This window comes from Lonchura striata, chromosome 14, assembly GCF_050655825.1.
Source record: "Lonchura striata isolate lonStrDom1 chromosome 14, ASM5065582v1, whole genome shotgun sequence".
NCBI classification, from domain to species: domain Eukaryota; kingdom Metazoa; phylum Chordata; class Aves; order Passeriformes; family Estrildidae; genus Lonchura; species Lonchura striata.
The window spans coordinates 1,826,921-1,844,380 of record NC_140716.1 but is presented as its reverse complement, the minus strand read 5'-3'; the positions used below and the strand labels follow the sequence as shown (position 1 = coordinate 1,844,380).

At 48.4% G+C, this 17,460-nt stretch overlaps 1 protein-coding gene across 2 annotated transcripts; it reads left to right on the top strand.

The window, feature by feature from the left end:
* The first annotated feature begins 213 nt into the window (after window positions 1-213).
* LOC110483338 (uncharacterized) lies at window positions 214-15,917 on the top strand. Of its 2 annotated transcripts, none has more exons than XM_077786906.2 (20): window positions 214-372; window positions 2,267-2,602; window positions 3,002-3,131; window positions 3,254-3,347; window positions 4,237-4,387; window positions 5,705-5,867; window positions 6,551-6,676; window positions 7,676-7,744; window positions 8,586-8,708; window positions 8,986-9,141; window positions 9,685-9,738; window positions 10,240-10,457; window positions 11,336-11,412; window positions 11,556-11,666; window positions 12,369-12,455; window positions 12,858-12,965; window positions 13,155-13,276; window positions 13,751-13,873; window positions 14,826-14,868; window positions 15,003-15,917. In XM_077786906.2, exons 2-20 carry the CDS (start codon window positions 2,431-2,433, stop codon window positions 15,078-15,080), a joined length of 2,205 nt encoding a protein of 734 aa, XP_077643032.1. In that variant the 5' UTR covers window positions 214-372; window positions 2,267-2,430; the 3' UTR covers window positions 15,081-15,917. The 2 variants fall into 2 exon arrangements, with proteins under 2 accessions (XP_077643032.1, XP_085448194.1); XM_085592068.1 differs by lacking the exon at window positions 214-372 and adding an exon at window positions 467-606.
* The last annotated feature ends 1,543 nt before the right edge of the window (window positions 15,918-17,460 follow it).

The window sequence follows — 17,460 nt, the reverse complement described above, 5'->3', positions numbered from 1 at the left end:
TTGTCCTAACACTAACATTTATTACTTTAATTACATTACTATTTTTACAACCATTTGATTATTATTAAACTTTTAAAACTTTTAAAAACCCAGCGCCGGGCGTTTTTCACAATTACATCCAGGGCGACCCCAGCCGGGCCGTGCCCTCATCAAAGATGGCGGCGCCCGGCGCCCTCCGGCGTCGCGGTGAGGGCGGAAGTGACGCCGCGGCCCGGCCCGGAAGGGCTCGGTGCCTTCAAAGAGTGGCGGGCGGCGGGAGCGGGAAAAGGAGCGCCGGGAATACGCCGGGAATACGCCGGGAATATCCCGGGAATATCCCGGGAATACCCCGGGAGAGCGGCGCGGCTGGAAGGGCAGAGCGAGCAGCGGGAGGTTGGTCCTGAGGGGCGTTGGGAGGAGGCGGATGGAGCTGGGGCTGTGGGAGGGACCGGGAAGGACATTAAAGGAAAGGACATTAAAGGAAAGGACATTAAAGGAAAGGACATTAAACACCGTCCCTGCCATGGGCAGGTTCTGCTTCTGTTAAAATCCTTCCTAAATTTGCTTTAAGTGATGCTTGTTAAGGAAAAGTTCCCCCGGAATCAGTGCTGAGAGTTGCGCTCCCAGGTGGTGCAGCAGCATCGCTTGTTGGTGTGGGATGGGGTGAGGTGGGGGATGCTGGAGTTTGGGAATGGGATGCTGGAGTTTGGGAATGGGGATTGCTGGAGTTTGGGAATGGGGATGCTGGAGTTCGGGAATGGGATATTGGAGTTTGGGAAGGGGGTGCTGGAGTTTGGGAAGGGGGATGCTGGAGTTTGGGAATGGGATATTGGAGTTTGGGAATGGGGATTGCTGGAGTTTGGGAATGGGGATTGCTGGAGTTTGGGAATGGGGATTGCTGGAGTTTGGGAATGGGATATTGGAGTTTGGGAATGGGGATGCTGGAGTTTGGGAATGGGGATTGCTGGAGTTTGGGAATGGGGATTGCTGGAGTTTGGGAATGGGGATTGCTGGAGTTTGGGAATGGGGATGCTGGAGTTTGGGAATGGGGATGCTGGAGTTTGGGAATGGGGATGCTGGAGTTTGGGAATGGGGTGCTGGAGTTTGGGAATGGGGATGCTGGAGTTTGGGAATGGGATATTGGAGTTTGGGAGTGGGGTGGGATGGGGATGTTGGAGTTTGGGACAGGGATGGGATGGGATGGGATGGGATGGGGATGTTGGAGGTTGGGAAGGGGGATATTGGAGTTTAGGAAGGGGGATGCTGGAGTTTGGGACAGGGGGATGTTGGAGTTTGGGAAGAGGGATATTGAAGTTTGGGAATGGGATATTGGAGTTTGGGAATGGGATGTTGGAGTTTAGGAAGGGGATATTGAAGTTTGGGAATGGGATGTTGGAGTTTAGGAAGGGGATATTGAAATTTGGGAAGGGGGATGTTGGAGTTTGGGAAGGGGGATGTTCAAGTCTAGGAAAGGGAATGTTGGAGTTTGGGAATGGGATGTTGGGGTTTAGGGAATGGGATGTTGGGGTTTAGGGAATGGGATGTTGGAGTTTGGGAATGGGATGTTGGGGTTTAGGGAATGGGATGTTGGAGTTTGGGAATGGGATATTGAAGTTTGGGAAGGGGGATGTTGGAGTTTGGGGAAAGGGAGAGGGAGTAGGGTTGTTGTTGTTGTGCTGGGTGTTTCTGGTGTGGCAGGTTTAAGGGACAGCTGAGTTGTTGTTAACAGGAGCTGTTGTCATGGAATTCTGGAATGGTTTGGGATGGGAGGAGCTTTAAAGCTGTCAGCAAAATTTGGGAAGGATAAAAAACCCTTCCAGCACTACACAGTGCTAGAGAGTCAGGCTTTACTTTAATCCGTGTGGCCAGGATGTGCCACAGAAAATACTCCATGTACAGCTGGCTTTTTACTAGATATCTTGCAGATTTATACATGCAAAACCCAAAGCCATTCCTGCCCATTGGTCCCAAATTTAATGTTGCATCATTTCCAGCAATCCAGTCCCACCATTTGCCATGGGCAGGGACACCTTCCACTAGATCAGGATGCTCCAAGGCACATCCAGCCTGGCCTTGGACACTTCCAGGGAACCAGGAGCAGCCACAGCTTCTCTGGGAACCTTCCAAGGAAAGGATTTGTCCCAAAAATCCCCTCTAACCTTTCCCTGTCAGTGGGAACTCATTCCCCTTGTCCTCATTCCACAGCCAGTCCCACCAAACCCACCAGAAGAACAGCTCATCTCATCTTTTAAAGTTTTTTCTTCTTTTTTCCTCTCCTTATTTTCAGGGTTCTCTGAGCTCTGGATGGAAGCCCCAGTGGGTTTTGAGGTGCTGAGTGCACTGAGGATGAAGCGTCTCTGTCTCTAGTGTAAATTTACCCAGCAGAGAAGAATTTGGGTCTCAGAGGAGTCTTTTTCTTTCCTTGTTGAAGAAAACACCTTAAAAGTACAAATGGACAGTCAGTGTTACCCAGGTGGCTGCCAGGTGGTTCCAGTTTGGAAGTTGGTGGCCATGTGGCCATCAGAAAAGGAGGAGGAGAGCATAATCCTGATCAGTGATGATGATGATGATGATGAAGGGGAGAGCACCCAAGGGAGTTCTGTCCTGTTTGTAGAGCCACAGGGTAAGAGCTGTTCCCGTGCTGCTGCTGGAGTTCCCCTGAAAGATTTGGGGAATAAACTGAATTAATTCTCTGTTATGCTTGAAATCTGCCCTTGTGCTGCACAAGTGAATAAAACCAGGAGGAAATCCCCAATTTGTGGGGATATCTTTGATGGCACTACTCCAAAGGATGCTGCTGCGTAGTTTTCAAATACTTCAAATTGAGCTCAGACTGGGCCTTTTCAGTGTCAGCTGGGTCTTTTTTGATTTGGTTTGATAGTTCATGGAAATTTCATGTGCCATTGTGTCAGACCCTAAAAAAAATCCGCTTTAAAGTGTTCAAAAAGTAAATCTCAGTAATTTCTAAGCACTTTGTAGCTACCTTTGCAGTGATTTACACCTCGTGTTCTCTTTCCTGCAGAGAAGTCTCCCCTGGAAGAGAAGAAATCAGAAGAGCTGGTGGATGAGGAAGGGGATTTAGTGGTCACCTACTGTAAACAAGCCAATGTGATGCCCCACGCCAGGCACGACTGCAGCACGCACCCCTTTGAGTATGTGCAGGGCTGGCCAGTCCCCTCTGGGCTCCCATTTCCCACATTTCCCTTGGTGAGAGCAGCAGAGCTGGGTGAGGCTGTGATTTTCCTCCTTAACCTTCTGCTTTTCAACCTTGCAGGAGGAGCGAGAGTGATACTTGCTTCCCCCTTGGGAAAAATGCAGATATTTGTGACCAGTGCTACTGCTACATCTGTGACAAACTGGCTGCTGAGGTAAGGGCAGGGCACAGCTTGCAGGAGACAAAACTGCATCAAATGACAGCTTTAGCCAAGCCCTGCTCAGATTTTTGGCAGCAGCTCTGCTCAGGTGACTGTGCCTAAATCACTCTGGCTCAGGAGTCCTTAAGGTCAGGTCTAACATCAACTGGGTTATTTATTAAATAGACAGGAGGGAGCAGAGAAAGTTATTTATTACACAGGATAAAACAAAGCAGGTTCCATAAAGCAGTGCACAATAACAAGGCACCTGTATTAAAGCTGGCAAAGAAATAGGATAGATGAGGAGTCAGCAATTCTACCCTCCCAGGAAAGAGTTAGGGGCTCTAAGAGAATAATACAGAAAATTTGATTAACAGTTCCTCATAACTACTTCAAGTGTTGGGGTTTATTTCTAGTCCAGGCAGTTGTTGGAGTAAATGTTTATTTATATGTCCTGTTTGCTTTGGGCACACAGTGCATTTCATAAAATCAGATTCCTAAATCAGACATTTTTTTAATGAATTAGAGAAATGTCAGCTTCCTAGACTGTCCCCACTGGAGTTAGGAGTGGAGGGTGGGGGTGGTTTCTTTGCTTGGACCTTTTGTGGATTTCAGAAGACTGAGCTGTGGGCACAGTTGGGGTGAACATGCAAAGACAGGGTCTGTTCCCAGCTGCCAGTGGGGAGGGTGCCAGCCCTGAGGGTCTCTGAAGGGCTCAGCAATAACAGGTCATGAATAAGGGGCTTTTTTGAAATGGTTGCCATGATATCAAACTGTTACCTGTCAAAATATTTACTCAGGTGCAAGGAGGATAAAAGGAATTAAAACCCCTCACTCAGTGCTGAGGGGAAACACGAAAATCCAGCAACCTCTCCTTTTTTTATTTTTGTATTTTCTGACACAGTGCCAGCTCTGGACAGCCCCTTCCCTGTGCCACTGCAATGCCCACAACAAAAGCAACTTCTGGAAGGCACAGAGGAACTTTGCCCTGGCTGGGATCCTGGCCACCTTCAACCTGGAGCTGCTGGAGCTGGACACAGAGCTGCGACACGGGGGTGGGTGTTCTGTCCCTGCAAGGACCTGGGGCTGCTCAGGTCCTACCTGGGTGTTCTGTCCCTGCAAGGACCTGGGGCTGCTCAGGCCTGTCCTGGGTGTTCTGTCCCTGCAAGGACCTGGGGCTGCTCAGGTCCTACCTGGGTGTTCTGTCCCTGCAAGGACCTGGGGCTGCTCAGGTCCTGTCCTGGGTGTTCTGTCCCTGCAAGGACCTGGGGCTGCTCAGGCCTGTCCTGGGTGTTCTGTCCCTGCAAGGACCTGGGGCTGCTCAGGCCTGTCCTGGGTGTTCTGTCCCTGCAAGGACCTGGGGCTGCTCAGGCCTGTCCTGGGTGTTCTGTCCCTGCAAGGACCTGGGGCTGCTCAGGCCCTGTCCTGGGTGTTCTGTCCCTGCAAGGACCTGGGGCTGCTCAGGCCCTGTCCTGGGTGTTCTGTCCCTGCAAGGACCTGGGGCTGCTCAGGCCCTGTCCTGGGTGTTCTGTCCCTGCAAGGACCTGGGGCTGCTCAGGCCTGTCCTGGGTGTTCTGTCCCTGCAAGGACCTGGGGCTGCTCAGGTCCTACCTGGGTGTTCTGTCCCTGCAAGGACCTGGGGCTGCTCAGGCCTGTCCTGGGTGTTCTGTCCCTGCAAGGACCTGGGGCTGCTCAGGTCCTACCTGGGTGTTCTGTCCCTGCAAGGACCTGGGGCTGCTCAGGCCTGTCCTGGGTGTTCTGTCCCTGCAAGGACCTGGGGCTGCTCAGGCCTGTCCTGGGTGTTCTGTCCCTGCAAGGACCTGGGGCTGCTCAGGTCCTGTCTGGGGAACAGCTTGGCTGCTCCACTCCAATCCTTGGGGAGTTTTTAAGGAGTAAATTGCTGTGCCTGCTTTCTTTTTCCATGCTTGGACCAGGGATGGGTTTGCAGGTGCAGATTCTGCTTTTCTCCATCTGGGAGGAGCATAGAATGGTTTGGGGTGGAATGGAGCTGGAAAACCATCTCATTCCAGCCCTTTCCTTGGGCAGGGACACCTCCCACTGTGTGCTCCAAGCCCTTCCAGCCTGGCCTTGGGCACTGCCAGGGCAGCCACAGCTTCTCTGGGCACCCTGTGCCTCCCCACCCTCCCAGGGAACAATTCCTTCCCAATATCCCACCTAAATTTTCCCTCTTTCAGCAACATAGTTTTCCTGATCAATAAAACTAGATGCAAACAATTTCCTAAATAATTTCACATAGGCAACTTTTTTTTTTTCCTAAATAATTTCACATGGGGAACTTACTCTTTTGATTTTAGAAAAAAATCATGCAAAATTCTTTGTGCAATTTTTTTTTTTTTTGTCTTGTCTCTCAGGAGATCTCCTAGAAAAATTCATCAGGGAACTTTCTGTAGCCTATAACACATACCTGAGAGGAGAAAGGATGTGTCCCCCAGGTCATGAATGCTGCTGCAAGCCAAAATTGCCTCCAGGGCAGTGCAATGTCTGCAGCTCACAGAACTTTGAGGTGGTGTACAAGTAAGTGACAACAGATTTGGGTTTGTCAGGGCAACTTTGATTTATTTTATGAGTTATAATCAAAATTGTGGCACGTGGGACAGCAAAAATAGAGTGGAGAAAGTGTACATGGTCAGCAAGATAAATTGCATTTGGCTGTAGTTTAAAATCCCTCTTAAATGTGTCTTTAAATCTCCCGAGTTGTGCAGGACACCTGATGATCTCTGGTTATTATAACGTGGGAAAGTGGGAGCCTGAAGCCTGGGCTTTGGGGTGGCTTTAGGTGGGATATTGGGAAGGAATCCTTCCCTGGGAGGGAGGGGAGCCCTGAGGAGATTCCCAGAGCAGCTGAGGCTGCTCCTGGATCCCTGGGAATGCCCAAAGCCAGGCTGGACAGGGCTGGGAGCAGCCTGGCACAGTGGGAGGCGTTGGGGTTGGGATTTAAGGTTCCTTCCAACCCAAACCATTCAGGGATTCTGTGATTTTTCACTAATTTCTTTCTTAGAATGAGTTTCACCTTTACACTGGTATATCAAACCTTCAAAATACCCACAGTGCTGGTTGTGCCAGCACCTCCTGAGCGTGCTGGAGATCCTCTGAAGGATCTTAATTGCTCTCAAGCTGTGGGATGGCCACAATTACCACTTGTTTAGGAGGTCCGTTGTTGCAGACCCTTGATCTTACAGGCCACTTGACTTTCTCAGGTATTCTGATGTTTTCGAGCTGGTAACAAGATTTTTAAATCAGGCAGAACAAGAAAGCCCCAAAGCTGCTGCTGTCATGCTGCTGGGAGCAGCTAAACAGCTTGCCCTGCACAAAGACCCTGCTCTGTAAGTACCTGGCCCCCAGAGAGAGGGGATCTTCCTTCTTGCCTCCAGGGGAGGGGAGTTCCTGAGAGAATCCCGGGGATTTGTTTATTAGGGGTGAGGAAAGAGTAAAAATCCCTGCCTGGGCTGCAGCACAGCAAAGAGCAAGATGAACACACAGAGGGAGAAGTGGGATTTGGGGGAAAAGAAAAGGTTGGATGTGAGAGGGAAAAGTTAAGCAGGGAATGAGAGTTTGAGATGACTTGAAAAATCCCTGCTAAGGGAAAGCCAGATTTAAAATTAAACAACAAAGTTGGTTGGCAAGATTTGCTCCACTGCTTACAGGAGAGCTTAGGCACAACAAAGGAAAACAAGCAAGAACAAAACCGAAAATAATCCAGGCATTCAGAAAAGGAAACGAACCGAGAACCTCCGAGGGCACTGTGGGACAAAGGGAACAGCAAAGATAAAAAGGAGCTCGGCCTTAAAAGCTTAACAGCACTCCCACTTAACAGTACTTTAAATTGTACCTTAAGCTTAACAATTCAACCAAGAAGCAACACTTACACCTAACTTAAGCTTAGCTTAAAACTGAACCTTAACGATGTAAGGGGAATGACACTTTTAACAGCGTTTAACCTAACTTAGAACTTCGAAGTTACACTTAGCAACTCAGCAAAACACTTCTCAACAGCACGAGGAGCTTTGTGAAACCTGAACGTGTTGGGGTTTAAATTCAGGGGTTTTGGTGAAGGAGAAGGAAATGATGTCTGGATTGGTTTGAAACAGCAGCTCCCCTGCAGTTCCTGCTGAGGAATGATCCAGGTTTGCAAAGGAGCAGGCTGCCTTTGTTACCTGGGAATTTTGCACTTCAGCACTTATTTCAGTCTTTGCAGGGATTTTTTTCAGCATGCCAACTTCCAAGATTTTTCCTTCAGAAGTGTTTTATTCAACAGTTGAGTACGGGCAAGGAGAAAAGGCAGGAAGGGGAGCCAGGCATTAATTAGTGCTGGTTTTTTCCAGGCTTAGGAGCTGTCAGAACCTTGGCCACACTGCTTCCCTGAGGATTGCTGTCCCATTTCTGTTCCAGAGGTAAGACTGGTTTCCTTGCTGGCTGCAGACCTTCTGCTTGGCTTTAAAATGCATTTCAGGTGAGGAATGCTCTGTTCAGAGGCACATGGGAGGCCAGAGCAGGCTGTGGTGTTACACCAAGGAGTAAACAGTGGCTGGGAGGGGTCACAGCACAGCCTGGCAGGATTCCCCTGGGCTGGGGAATGGAGAAGCTCCCCAGAGGCTGGAGAATGAGGACACCCAGTCCCTTGGCTTAGTTCACTTCCCATTTTAGCTCTATCCTTCACCTTTCCCCCCAAATTCACCTGGCGCAGAAGGTTGATGAGTGAAGAATTCAATTCTTTCCAACCCAGTTCTATATTCTATATTCACACCTTCTCTGGAACCAATGACAGGTACAACCTAAATGCTTCAGCAGTTCTCATTTTAAATTGCTATTTTTGATTTTTTTATTTTCTTACTTGGAACAAAAAGGGGAAGAGTTTTTCTTTACCTCCCTGCTAAAATTTTAAAGAGTAAACTCTTCTTTTTTATCTCCAGTTATCAATTAATACAAAAATGGTTCCAGTAGCAGGGAAGGTGCAGAGCTCAGGCCCAGCACAGTTTGAAGTGTTTGTTGTACACATTCCTTGGAGATCTTTAAAACCACAGAACCTTGGTTTAAAAATAACAGCACAATAATAATTTCAATATTCACTACAAAACTTCAACCAGAAATTCAAATACAGATCCAAACAAAAAAAAAAAAAAAAAAACCCTCCAAACTTGTGCAGTTTCCCATATGATTAAAAAAGACAACTTGCTAGTAACTCACCTCATTTTAAAATACCCTTTTTGAATTATTTTTCCTTTCAAATCACAGGATCACAACCCGACTTCAGAGGATGCTGGTGTTGTGTGACTTCCCAAAAATTCTGTATGAAAAGTTTGTTGAGTTTTTCCAGTCCATCTCCCTTCCCTGCCACTGCTATGCCTTCTCAAACAGGTGAGTTCTTGGGCCTGATAATAATAAAAGAGGGATGTTCTTTCCCTGATAATAATAAAAGTGGGAGCATTTTAGAGGAATATTTCAGGATTTGCTGCTTTCCCTGTTTGTTGTTGGATGCCATGACTGAGCTGTTCTCCCTGAATTTATTTTCTTTCCCCCAGAACTGAGCTCTAAACCCAAAAATATTTTATTAATCAAACTTCGCAATCCTTAAAGGAGCTAATGAGTGTGCAACAAAACACACTTAAAAATTACTTTGTTTTTATCCTTCCAGCTTGAATGTTTTGCCCTGGGACCACACGTCACTGACCACAGTTTTAAAAGGCCAGAACATCACTGGGCAGAGGAGACAGAAAGGGAGGAAAACGTACCTGTGGGAAGCACTCCCTGTTGTGGAGGCTCGAGTGGAGAAACTCCTGGAGAAAAAAAAGTGAGATTGGTTTGACTTTTTTCACTTTGACAACTCAATTCTTACATTTTGACTGCTCCAAAGCTCTTTACTTTGGTGTAATGGGGAAACACAAAACAAACTTTTTTTCTATTTTTGTTTTTCTTCTCAACAAAGCCCTTTGAATGCCTCAGGACCAAAAAAAGGTCGCTGGAGTGGCTCATTTCTGTCTCTCCATAATGTTGATTTTCCAAGCAATTCCTCTTCGTCAAAGGCTGGCAAGAAGATGTTCTGGGTCTTCAGAGGGTTGTGCTCCAGAAAATCCAATATTCCAAAGAATCCAGTCCACTTAAAGAATTCAGCTGCAAGGCAACCTCTGGTTTTCTTTTGCCAGAGCTGAGATAATCTGGGAATAACCTCTAGGAGTTTATTTCCAGCTGCATTTCTGTATTTCTGTCCTGCTGTGCAATGTCTCTTGTGTGGGAAGCTCTCCTGCTTTGCTTCTTTCATTGTAGGAAATGTTTGCCCTGGGCACAGTTTTGCATTTCCTTCCCCTTCCTTCTCACCTTCTGTTTTTCTCCCCAGGTATAAGGAAGTTGTTCGGTACCTGAGAGCTGTGAAGTGCAATGAAAACCAAAGGTAAATGGCTTTTCTCTCTTTTTTCCCCTTTTCCACTCTTTTTTTCTCCCTTTTCCACTCTCTTTTTTCCCTTTTTCCACTCTATTTTTTCCTCTTTTCCACTCTCTTTTCTCCCCTTTTCCACTCTCTTTTTTCCCCTTTTCCACTCTCTTTTTTCCCCTTTTCCACTCTCTTTTTTCCCCTTTTCCACTCTCTTTTTTCCCCTTTTCCACTCTCTTTTTTCCCCTTTTCCACTCTCTTTTTTCCCCTTTTCCACTCTCTTTTTTCCCCTTTTCCACTCTCTTTTTTCCCCTTTTCCACTCTCTTTTTTCCCCTTTTCCACTCTCTTTTTTCCCCTTTTCCACTCTTTTTCCCCCCTTTCCTTTTCCCCTTCTTTTTCCTCCCTTTCCTTTTCCCCTCTCTTTTCTCCCCTCTGTAATGGTCAAGCACAATCAGACCTCTCCACAAATCCTATAAAAACCTCATCCTAATGAAACCCAAACCTTCATTTCCTCTTCCCAGGCTCCGAGACCTTCGGGACCTGATCCCATTCTACCTGTGCAAAACTGGGAATTTCCTGGATGCTGCCCACTCCCTGCTGTTCCCTGTGAACAGCCTGGCCTGCTGCTCTGCCTGCAGGATCACTCCCTGCCAGTTCAAGGTCTACCTCAGGATCTTCAGGACAGGCTGTGTTCCCTCTGGGAATGACTTGCAGGAGGCAGGGCCCTGGGTCACGGCTGGCAAGTGTCATTTCTTCCTTCCTTCACTGGGAATTTCATTCCAGCTCTTCGCTGGCAGCCAAAGGAGTGAAACCCTGAGCCCAGCTGGGGACTGGGGGAGGGTGGGGAGTCCTCTGCATCCCTGGAAGTGTCCCAGGCCAGGTTGGACAGGGCTTGGGACAGCCTGGGATAGTGGGAGCTGTTGGGTTGGAACTGGATGGGATTTGAGGTTCTTTCCAACCCAAACCATGAAAACAGCAGGCAGGAAGGGTGACTTTGTACTGGAGCATGGATTTATTCACTTCACTTTGCTTAAAACACTCATTTTGCCAGCTGTGAGCTTCTGCTGAAAGCAAAGCAAGAGAAACTATGAAAAAAAAAATCCAAAGGTCTTCACTGCCTCCCAGCATTGCCTCTGTCAGTGGGGGACTTGGCTTTATGTCTCAGCCATGACCTTGAGGAGAAAACCTCCTGATGGGCAACTTTCATCATCAGAATCATGAGCTCAGCCTCTGATAATTGTCTTCATCTCTCCTGGGCTTTGTCACTTCTCAGGGTGTCTTCTGCCACAAAAGGTTTATTTGGGAGTTCTTCCCTGCTGGCAGAATTCTTGGAAGTGTGAGATCCCTCAGTGTGGTGTGATGTCCACACCAAACACTTCTCTGGGATCACCTGGCTCACTCTGGATTGTGTCCAGACTTTGCAGCTTTCCAGAACTGTGGTTTGGAGCTGGTATTTATCTACTCCACCACCAAACCTGTGTAAAACAGCTGCAAACACTGTCTGGCTCTGCAGAAACAAGGCTGTGACCAAGTGAATATCCTGCTTGTGTTCCTGCTGTGGAGTTATTTGGGGTGTGTAGGATCTGGCTTTGATTCTTTTCATTTCCATCCCTGCAGGCTCTCCCCTGAGGAACACTGTGCTAATTAAGCAGGCACTCAAACTGCTCTACAGCAGCAAGGCACTCTACAGGAACGTGAGTGAGGCCAAAATTCCCTCTTCTCTCCTGTTCCCACTCCTTGAGAGGGCAAGGATTTACCCTGACCCCTTTTTTCTCTGAATAATTCACCCCTCTGCACAAATTTCACTTTGTAACACAAATGTTCTGTTGTTTTTTAGGCCAAATGTTGGAGTTCCTTCATCATGATTTTGGGGAGCAGCGATTTGCTGGAAAAGAGGGGGCACCTGCTTCCCTTAGCCCTGGGAGAGCCCCCCCTTGGCTTCCAAGAGGTACCAAACAGTGCTGGGAGGGTCTCCTGGCTTGGGTTTGGACAAGATTCCACTGGATGTGGGAATTGGCTCCTTCTCCCAGCTGCCAGAGTGAACCTGCAGTGCCTCATCCAGTGCTCCTGTGCCAGGGGTGGCTCTGCAGCATGTGGGGGCTCAGGAGGGTTAAAGGCAGCTGGAAATGGGCTCCTCCTGCTCCCAGCTCAGGCCTGGCACTGGTTCTGGATCTGTTCGTGGTGAGATGGATCAGATCAGATCAGATCAGAAAGGGCCTGGGCAGGGGAATGGCCTCCCACTGCCAGGGGCACAGTCAGGTGGGAGATTGGGCAGGAATTCCTGGCTGGGAGGGTGGCAGGCCCTGGCACAGATTCCTGCAGAAGCTGTGGCTGCCCCTGGATCCCTGGCAGTGCCCCAGGCCAGCTGGGACAGGGCTTGGAGCATCTGGGACCATGGGAGGTGTCTCTGCCATGGCAGGGCTTGGCACAAGGGGATTTTTCCATCTCAGCCCTACAAAAAAGAGTTTTTCCTAGGGTTTGGTTGGTGCTGCAGAGCCTCAACTTCCCTTGAGTGTGATGTGGAACAGGCACCATCCTCTGCAGAAATGCTGAAGGAGTCACTGAAAAGCACCTGGAACCCCATTGCTGGCAGGTTTGGGGCTGGTTGGAGGAGGATCTGCCATCCTTGTCCCTCACTGTCCCCTTGCAGAACGTGCTGGCAGCCAGTGGCAACTTTCTGGAGGATCTCAAGTCTGGAGTTAATGTGTCTTTGCCATCTGCTGTTTTTTCTGGTCAGGTGAGTGATGACAACCAAGGAATTTATCCCCAGCAGTGAAAAATCTTGGGTTATTAAAAGCTTTCAAGAGAGGCCTGGAAGAATTTTTCTGGGGGTGATCAGCTTAAGATCAGCAGTCTAAACTCTTAGTTTATTCTCCAAAGATGTGACTCCTGAGCTGGATTTTTTCCCCTTTAATTCTCTATTTCTGCTCCTGTGTGATATTTCATTTTTATGTGAGCACTTTGAGAGCACCAGAAATAAAACCCCTGTTTTTTAACTCTGGATAAGGTTCTTGTGGATTTGCTGTGTGCCCTCCAAGCTCTCTGGCTGAACTGGAATAACTCAGTGCTGGTTTGAGTGGATAAATAAAGGGAAAGCAGCTGTTAAATCCATTTTTTTCCTTGTTGCTCTCTTGTGTAGCTGCACCACGAGGCTTCTCTCATCCTGGCAGTGCAAGCAGTGCAGCAGATGCTTTGTTGTGACCTTCCCCACTTGACTTCCTTCTTGGAGATAGTCCTGGCTTTTGGGGTGAGTCCTAGAAACTGATTCCTCTTCTCAAATAAGAAAACAAATAATGTTTAAAATCTCTGTGATGATGAAAACACCATCCTGGAAGTTTTAACCATGTTTAATTTGACTTTGTTTAGATTTTTTTTTTAACTATTATTTTAAGGAATGATTTGCACTGGGGTTAAATTATATTTTGTCTGCTCTTAGAAAAACTTCTGGGCTCTGAGGCTGTTGCTGGAGCAGCTTTCCTGCGAGGAGCACATCCTGTGTGGCACTGCCAACCTGCTTTTGAGGGACCTGAGCAGGGAGGAAGGCACCATGCTGAGAGTGTGAGTGCTCCCAGAGCCTGCCTGGCCATGGGAATGCAGCAGAGGGATAACCTGACTGCCCCAGGGCCCCTGGAATAAATCCTGGGATTGTTCCACTGGGGCTGCCCCAGACCCACCTGAAATAAATCCTGGGATTGTCCTACTGGGCTGCTCCAGAGTCACCTGAAATCCTGGGATTGTTCTACTGGGACTGCTCCAGGGCCCCTGAAATAAATCCTGGGATTGTCCCATTGGGACTGTCCCAGGGCCACCTGAATGCTCAGCTGGAGTGGTTCTGGGGAGCAGTGATCTGCTGGAAAAGGGGGAGCCCCTGCTCCCCTTATCCCTGGGAGAGCCCCCTTGGCTTCCAGCAGTGCTGGGAGAATCTCGTGGCTTGGCTTTGGCTGAGATTCCGTGGGATGTGGGAACTGGCTCCTCCTCCCAGCTGCCAGAGTGAGCTTGCAGTGCCTCAGTTCCCGTGGTTTTGTTGTGCAGGTGGCAGAACTCTGGCCCCCAGTACGTGGGGGAGTTCCTGTGCCTGTTCCTGACCTGCAGACACAAGAGGATGCAATCCGTGGGGCTCTTCAGCCTCAACGTGGTCATAGAGAACCTGCACCTGTGAGTGGCTGGGGACTGCCCTGAGACCCTGGGATTGTCCCACTGGGACTGCCCCAGAGCCTGAAATAAATCCTGGGATTGTCCCACTGGGACTGCCCTGAAATCCTGGGATTGTCCCACTGGGACTGCCCTGAAATCCTGGCATTGTCCCACTGGGACTGCCCTGAAATCCTGCCCTGGGACCCTGGGATTGTCCCACTGGGACTGCCCTGAGACCCTGGGATTGTCCCACTGGGACTGCCCTGGGACCCTGAGATTGTCCCACTGGGACTGCCCTGAAATCCTGGCATTGTCCCACTGGGGCTGCCCTGAAATCCTGGGATTGTCCCACTGGGGCTGCCCTGAAATCCTGGCATTGTCCCACTGGGGCTGCCCCCAGAGCTACCTGAAATAAATCCTGGCATTGTCCTTCTGGGACTGCCCAGAGCCCCCCTGAAATCTTGGGATTGTCCCACTGGGAATGCCCAGGGCCCCCTGAAATCTTGGGATTGTCCCATTGGGACTGCCCAAAGCCCCCTGAAATAAATCCTGGGATTGTCCCAGTGGGATTGCCCCAGAGCCCTCTGAAATAAATCCTGGGATTGTCCCAGTGGGATTGCCCCAAAGCCCCCTGAAATAAATCCTGGGATTGTCCCAGTGGGATTGCCCCAAAGCCCCCTGAAATAAATCCTGGGATTGTCCCAGTGGGATTGCCCCAGAGCCCTCTGAAATAAATCCTGGGATTGTCCTTCTAGAACTGCTCCAGGGCCCCTTGAAACAAATCCTGGAATTCTCCCACTGGGACTGCCCTATGGCCACCTGAAATCCTGGGGTTCCCCCAGTCATTCTCCCATAAATCTGGAGTCACCTTGGCTTGGAGCTGAGCGTTGGATTTTTGTGGGGGTTCGGGTCATGCAAAGCCAGGAGTGGCTGCAGCTGGGAGGGAACGAGTGGGAATTTCTCTCTGTTTCAGATGCCCCTGGGTAAAGCAGCTCTGCACCTTTTTCCACGAGTCAGTGAGTATCCCAATATTTGTAGGATTTATCAGCAATGCAGATCAATGACACCCCTTACCAATTAAATACTGAAATTGTTTTGTGATTAAAAAAACATTCCTGGAGGGGATTAATTGTGTTTTGTCTCTTCCCAGGGGTTGGGGCAGCTCCCCTTTGGCACCACAGTTCACCAGGAAGTTTCCAAGTTCGTCAGTGCTTTTGAGAAGCTCTGATTGGGACCAAATCCTCAGGAATATTTTCTCCGTTGGTTTTTCACCCAAGCAGTCTCTTCCTGGAGAGTTCTTTGGGTTTGCTTTGGTTGTCACCTCCAGGAAGAGTCAGCTAAAAACTGGGACTGGCTCTGGAACAGAACATTTGGGGAGTTTCTTGCAGTTCCACATATTCAGGAGTTGTTGGAAGAGGCAGCAGCTTGGAGTTGTTTTCAGAAGCTGAGAAAAGCAGGGATGGAGCAGGAAGCAGCAGAGAATTCTTCCTCCTGTTGGGACACAAACCTTGCAAGAGGCAAATGCTGAGAGGGGAAAAACTTAAACCAGGCAAACAGGGAGCTGAAAACTCCCTCTGCAGCAGTTTGGGATCAAGTGCAGTTTGCACAGCTCTGATTTTTGGGTTTCATTCTAAACCAAAAGGCTGGCGGATAAAACTGAGCTTTATTTTTTTTCAGACAACCCCAGTGTGGGGCAGCGGAGAGCTGATTTTATTTGGAAATAATCCAGCTTTCAGGCTGGGCTTTTATTTTCTGCTGAAAAGAAGGTTTAGATTGGTGCAGGTTTATAAACCAAATCCTAATTTTGGGGGGAATTTGGAGTTCACTCTGCCCTGGGCAGCTGAAAGAGCTCTGCCCCTTTGGGATCCCTCCGTGCCCTGCTTGGGCAGGCAGGAAAACAAACCTCAGCGTGTGCCCAAGGGCACTTTGCACATTTCCAGGGCTTTGGGAGCTTCTGCAGCCCCAAATTCCTCCAAAAAATCCCAAATTTCCGACAAAAAACGCATCTGGATGGAAATTTGACACCTTGTTCAATAAAACTGCCCAAGTTCCGTTGTTACATTGATATTTTGAGTGGTTTTTTTTTTATTGTTCACTTTGTTTGGGGTGGGATTTTTGGGGTTGGATTTTGTTTTGGGCTTGGGTTTTTTTTTTTTGTTGGTTTTTTTTTTTTTTGCTTTGGTTTCTTTGGGGTTTTTTATATTGGGGGTTTTTTATTGGGTATTTTGGTCCTGTTTTTTGGGGAGGGTTTGGGTTTTTTGGCTTTGATGGTTTTTTTGCCTCTTTGGGTTTTTTTGCTTTAGGTTTATTTTGTTGGGGGATTGGGTTTTTGGAGTTTTTTTTGGGGAGGTTGATTTTTTTAGGAAGCTGAGGGTTTTGGGAAGGGTTTAGGAAAAAACAGAAGGTGGTTTTTTTAGGAAGTTGAGGGATTTTGGGTTGAGTTGTTTCAGATGTTGAGAGGGCATTGGGGGTGGGATTGTTTTTGGAGTTGAGAGGGTTTTGGGGGGGTTTAGGGGTTTTTAGGAAGCTGAGAGATTTTGGGGGCATTTGGGGTTTTTGTGGAGTTGAGGTTTTCCTTTGAGTGTCGGGTTTTTGGTTTGGGGTTTCTTTTTGAGGTTGGAATTTTTGCCTTGGGGTTGGACTGGGCCAGGCTGAGCCTCCTGCAGATCCCAATCCCAGAACCCCAAAGAGGGAATGGGAACAGATCTGGGGAGGTGCTTTGTGTCCTCTCCCAGCAAATTCACCTGGGAAAATGGGGAAATTTCACGTGGAAAAATGGGGAAATTTCACATGGAAAAATGGTGACGTTTCAACTGGAACAATGGTGGAATTTCACCTGGAAAATTGTGAGTTTATGGGGTTTCCCTCAAGTCTGGAGTGGGGATGTCCCCCCAACACCAAGGGGGTCCCAGGGACCTTCCTCATCCTCTAATTGCTCCCATTTCTAATTAATCACTCTCATTTCTAATTAATCATTTCTAATCTCTTCCCTTTCTCCCAGAGCAGTGACCCGAAACCCACTCTGGAAATTTTATGGAAAATTTAAGGAAAATTTCCAGCCCTTCACCCTCAGCCAGCCCCTTCCTGCTGGTGGATTCTGTGCTTGGTGCCTGAACTCCAGGAAAACCCTCTGGAATTGGGGCTGGACACTCCTGGGAACTTCCTTCACTTTTCATTTTTTTTCCCACATTTTCTCCCACTTTTTAATTTTCCCCTCATGACAAGAGAGATGTGGAGGGGCTGGAGAATTCCTGACCGAGCTGGGAAGGGACTGGAGAATTCCTGAGGGAGCTGGAAAAAGGCCCAGCCTGGAGAAAAGGGGGATCCCAAAAGGAAAAACTTTGCAGCAGAGCCCTCCCCAAACTCCAAACTTCTTTCACTTTGTTTTTAAATTTTTTTTTTCCACATTTTTTCCCACTTTTTGATTTTCCCCTCATGACAGGAGAGGTGTGGAGGGGCTGGAGAATTCCTGACCAAGCTGGGAAGGGTTGAGCCTGCAGAAAAGGGGGATCCCAAAAGGAAAGTTTTGCAGCAGAGCCCTCCCCAAACTTTTCCCTTTTTTTTTTAATTTTCTTTTCCCACATTTTCTCCTACTTTTGGATTTTCCC

Excerpts from the sequence above, each read along its gene's own strand:
- LOC110483338 (XM_077786906.2), top strand. The coding sequence starts at position 2,431 with ATGGACAGTCAGTGTTACCCAGGTGGCTGCCAGGTGGTTCCAGTTTGG. Across the intron at positions 8,709-8,985 it reads TGCTATGCCTTCTCAAACAG|CTTGAATGTTTTGCCCTGGG; the intron begins GTGAGTTCTTGG and ends TTATCCTTCCAG. Across the intron at positions 13,874-14,825 it reads GTCATAGAGAACCTGCACCT|ATGCCCCTGGGTAAAGCAGC; the intron begins GTGAGTGGCTGG and ends TCTCTGTTTCAG.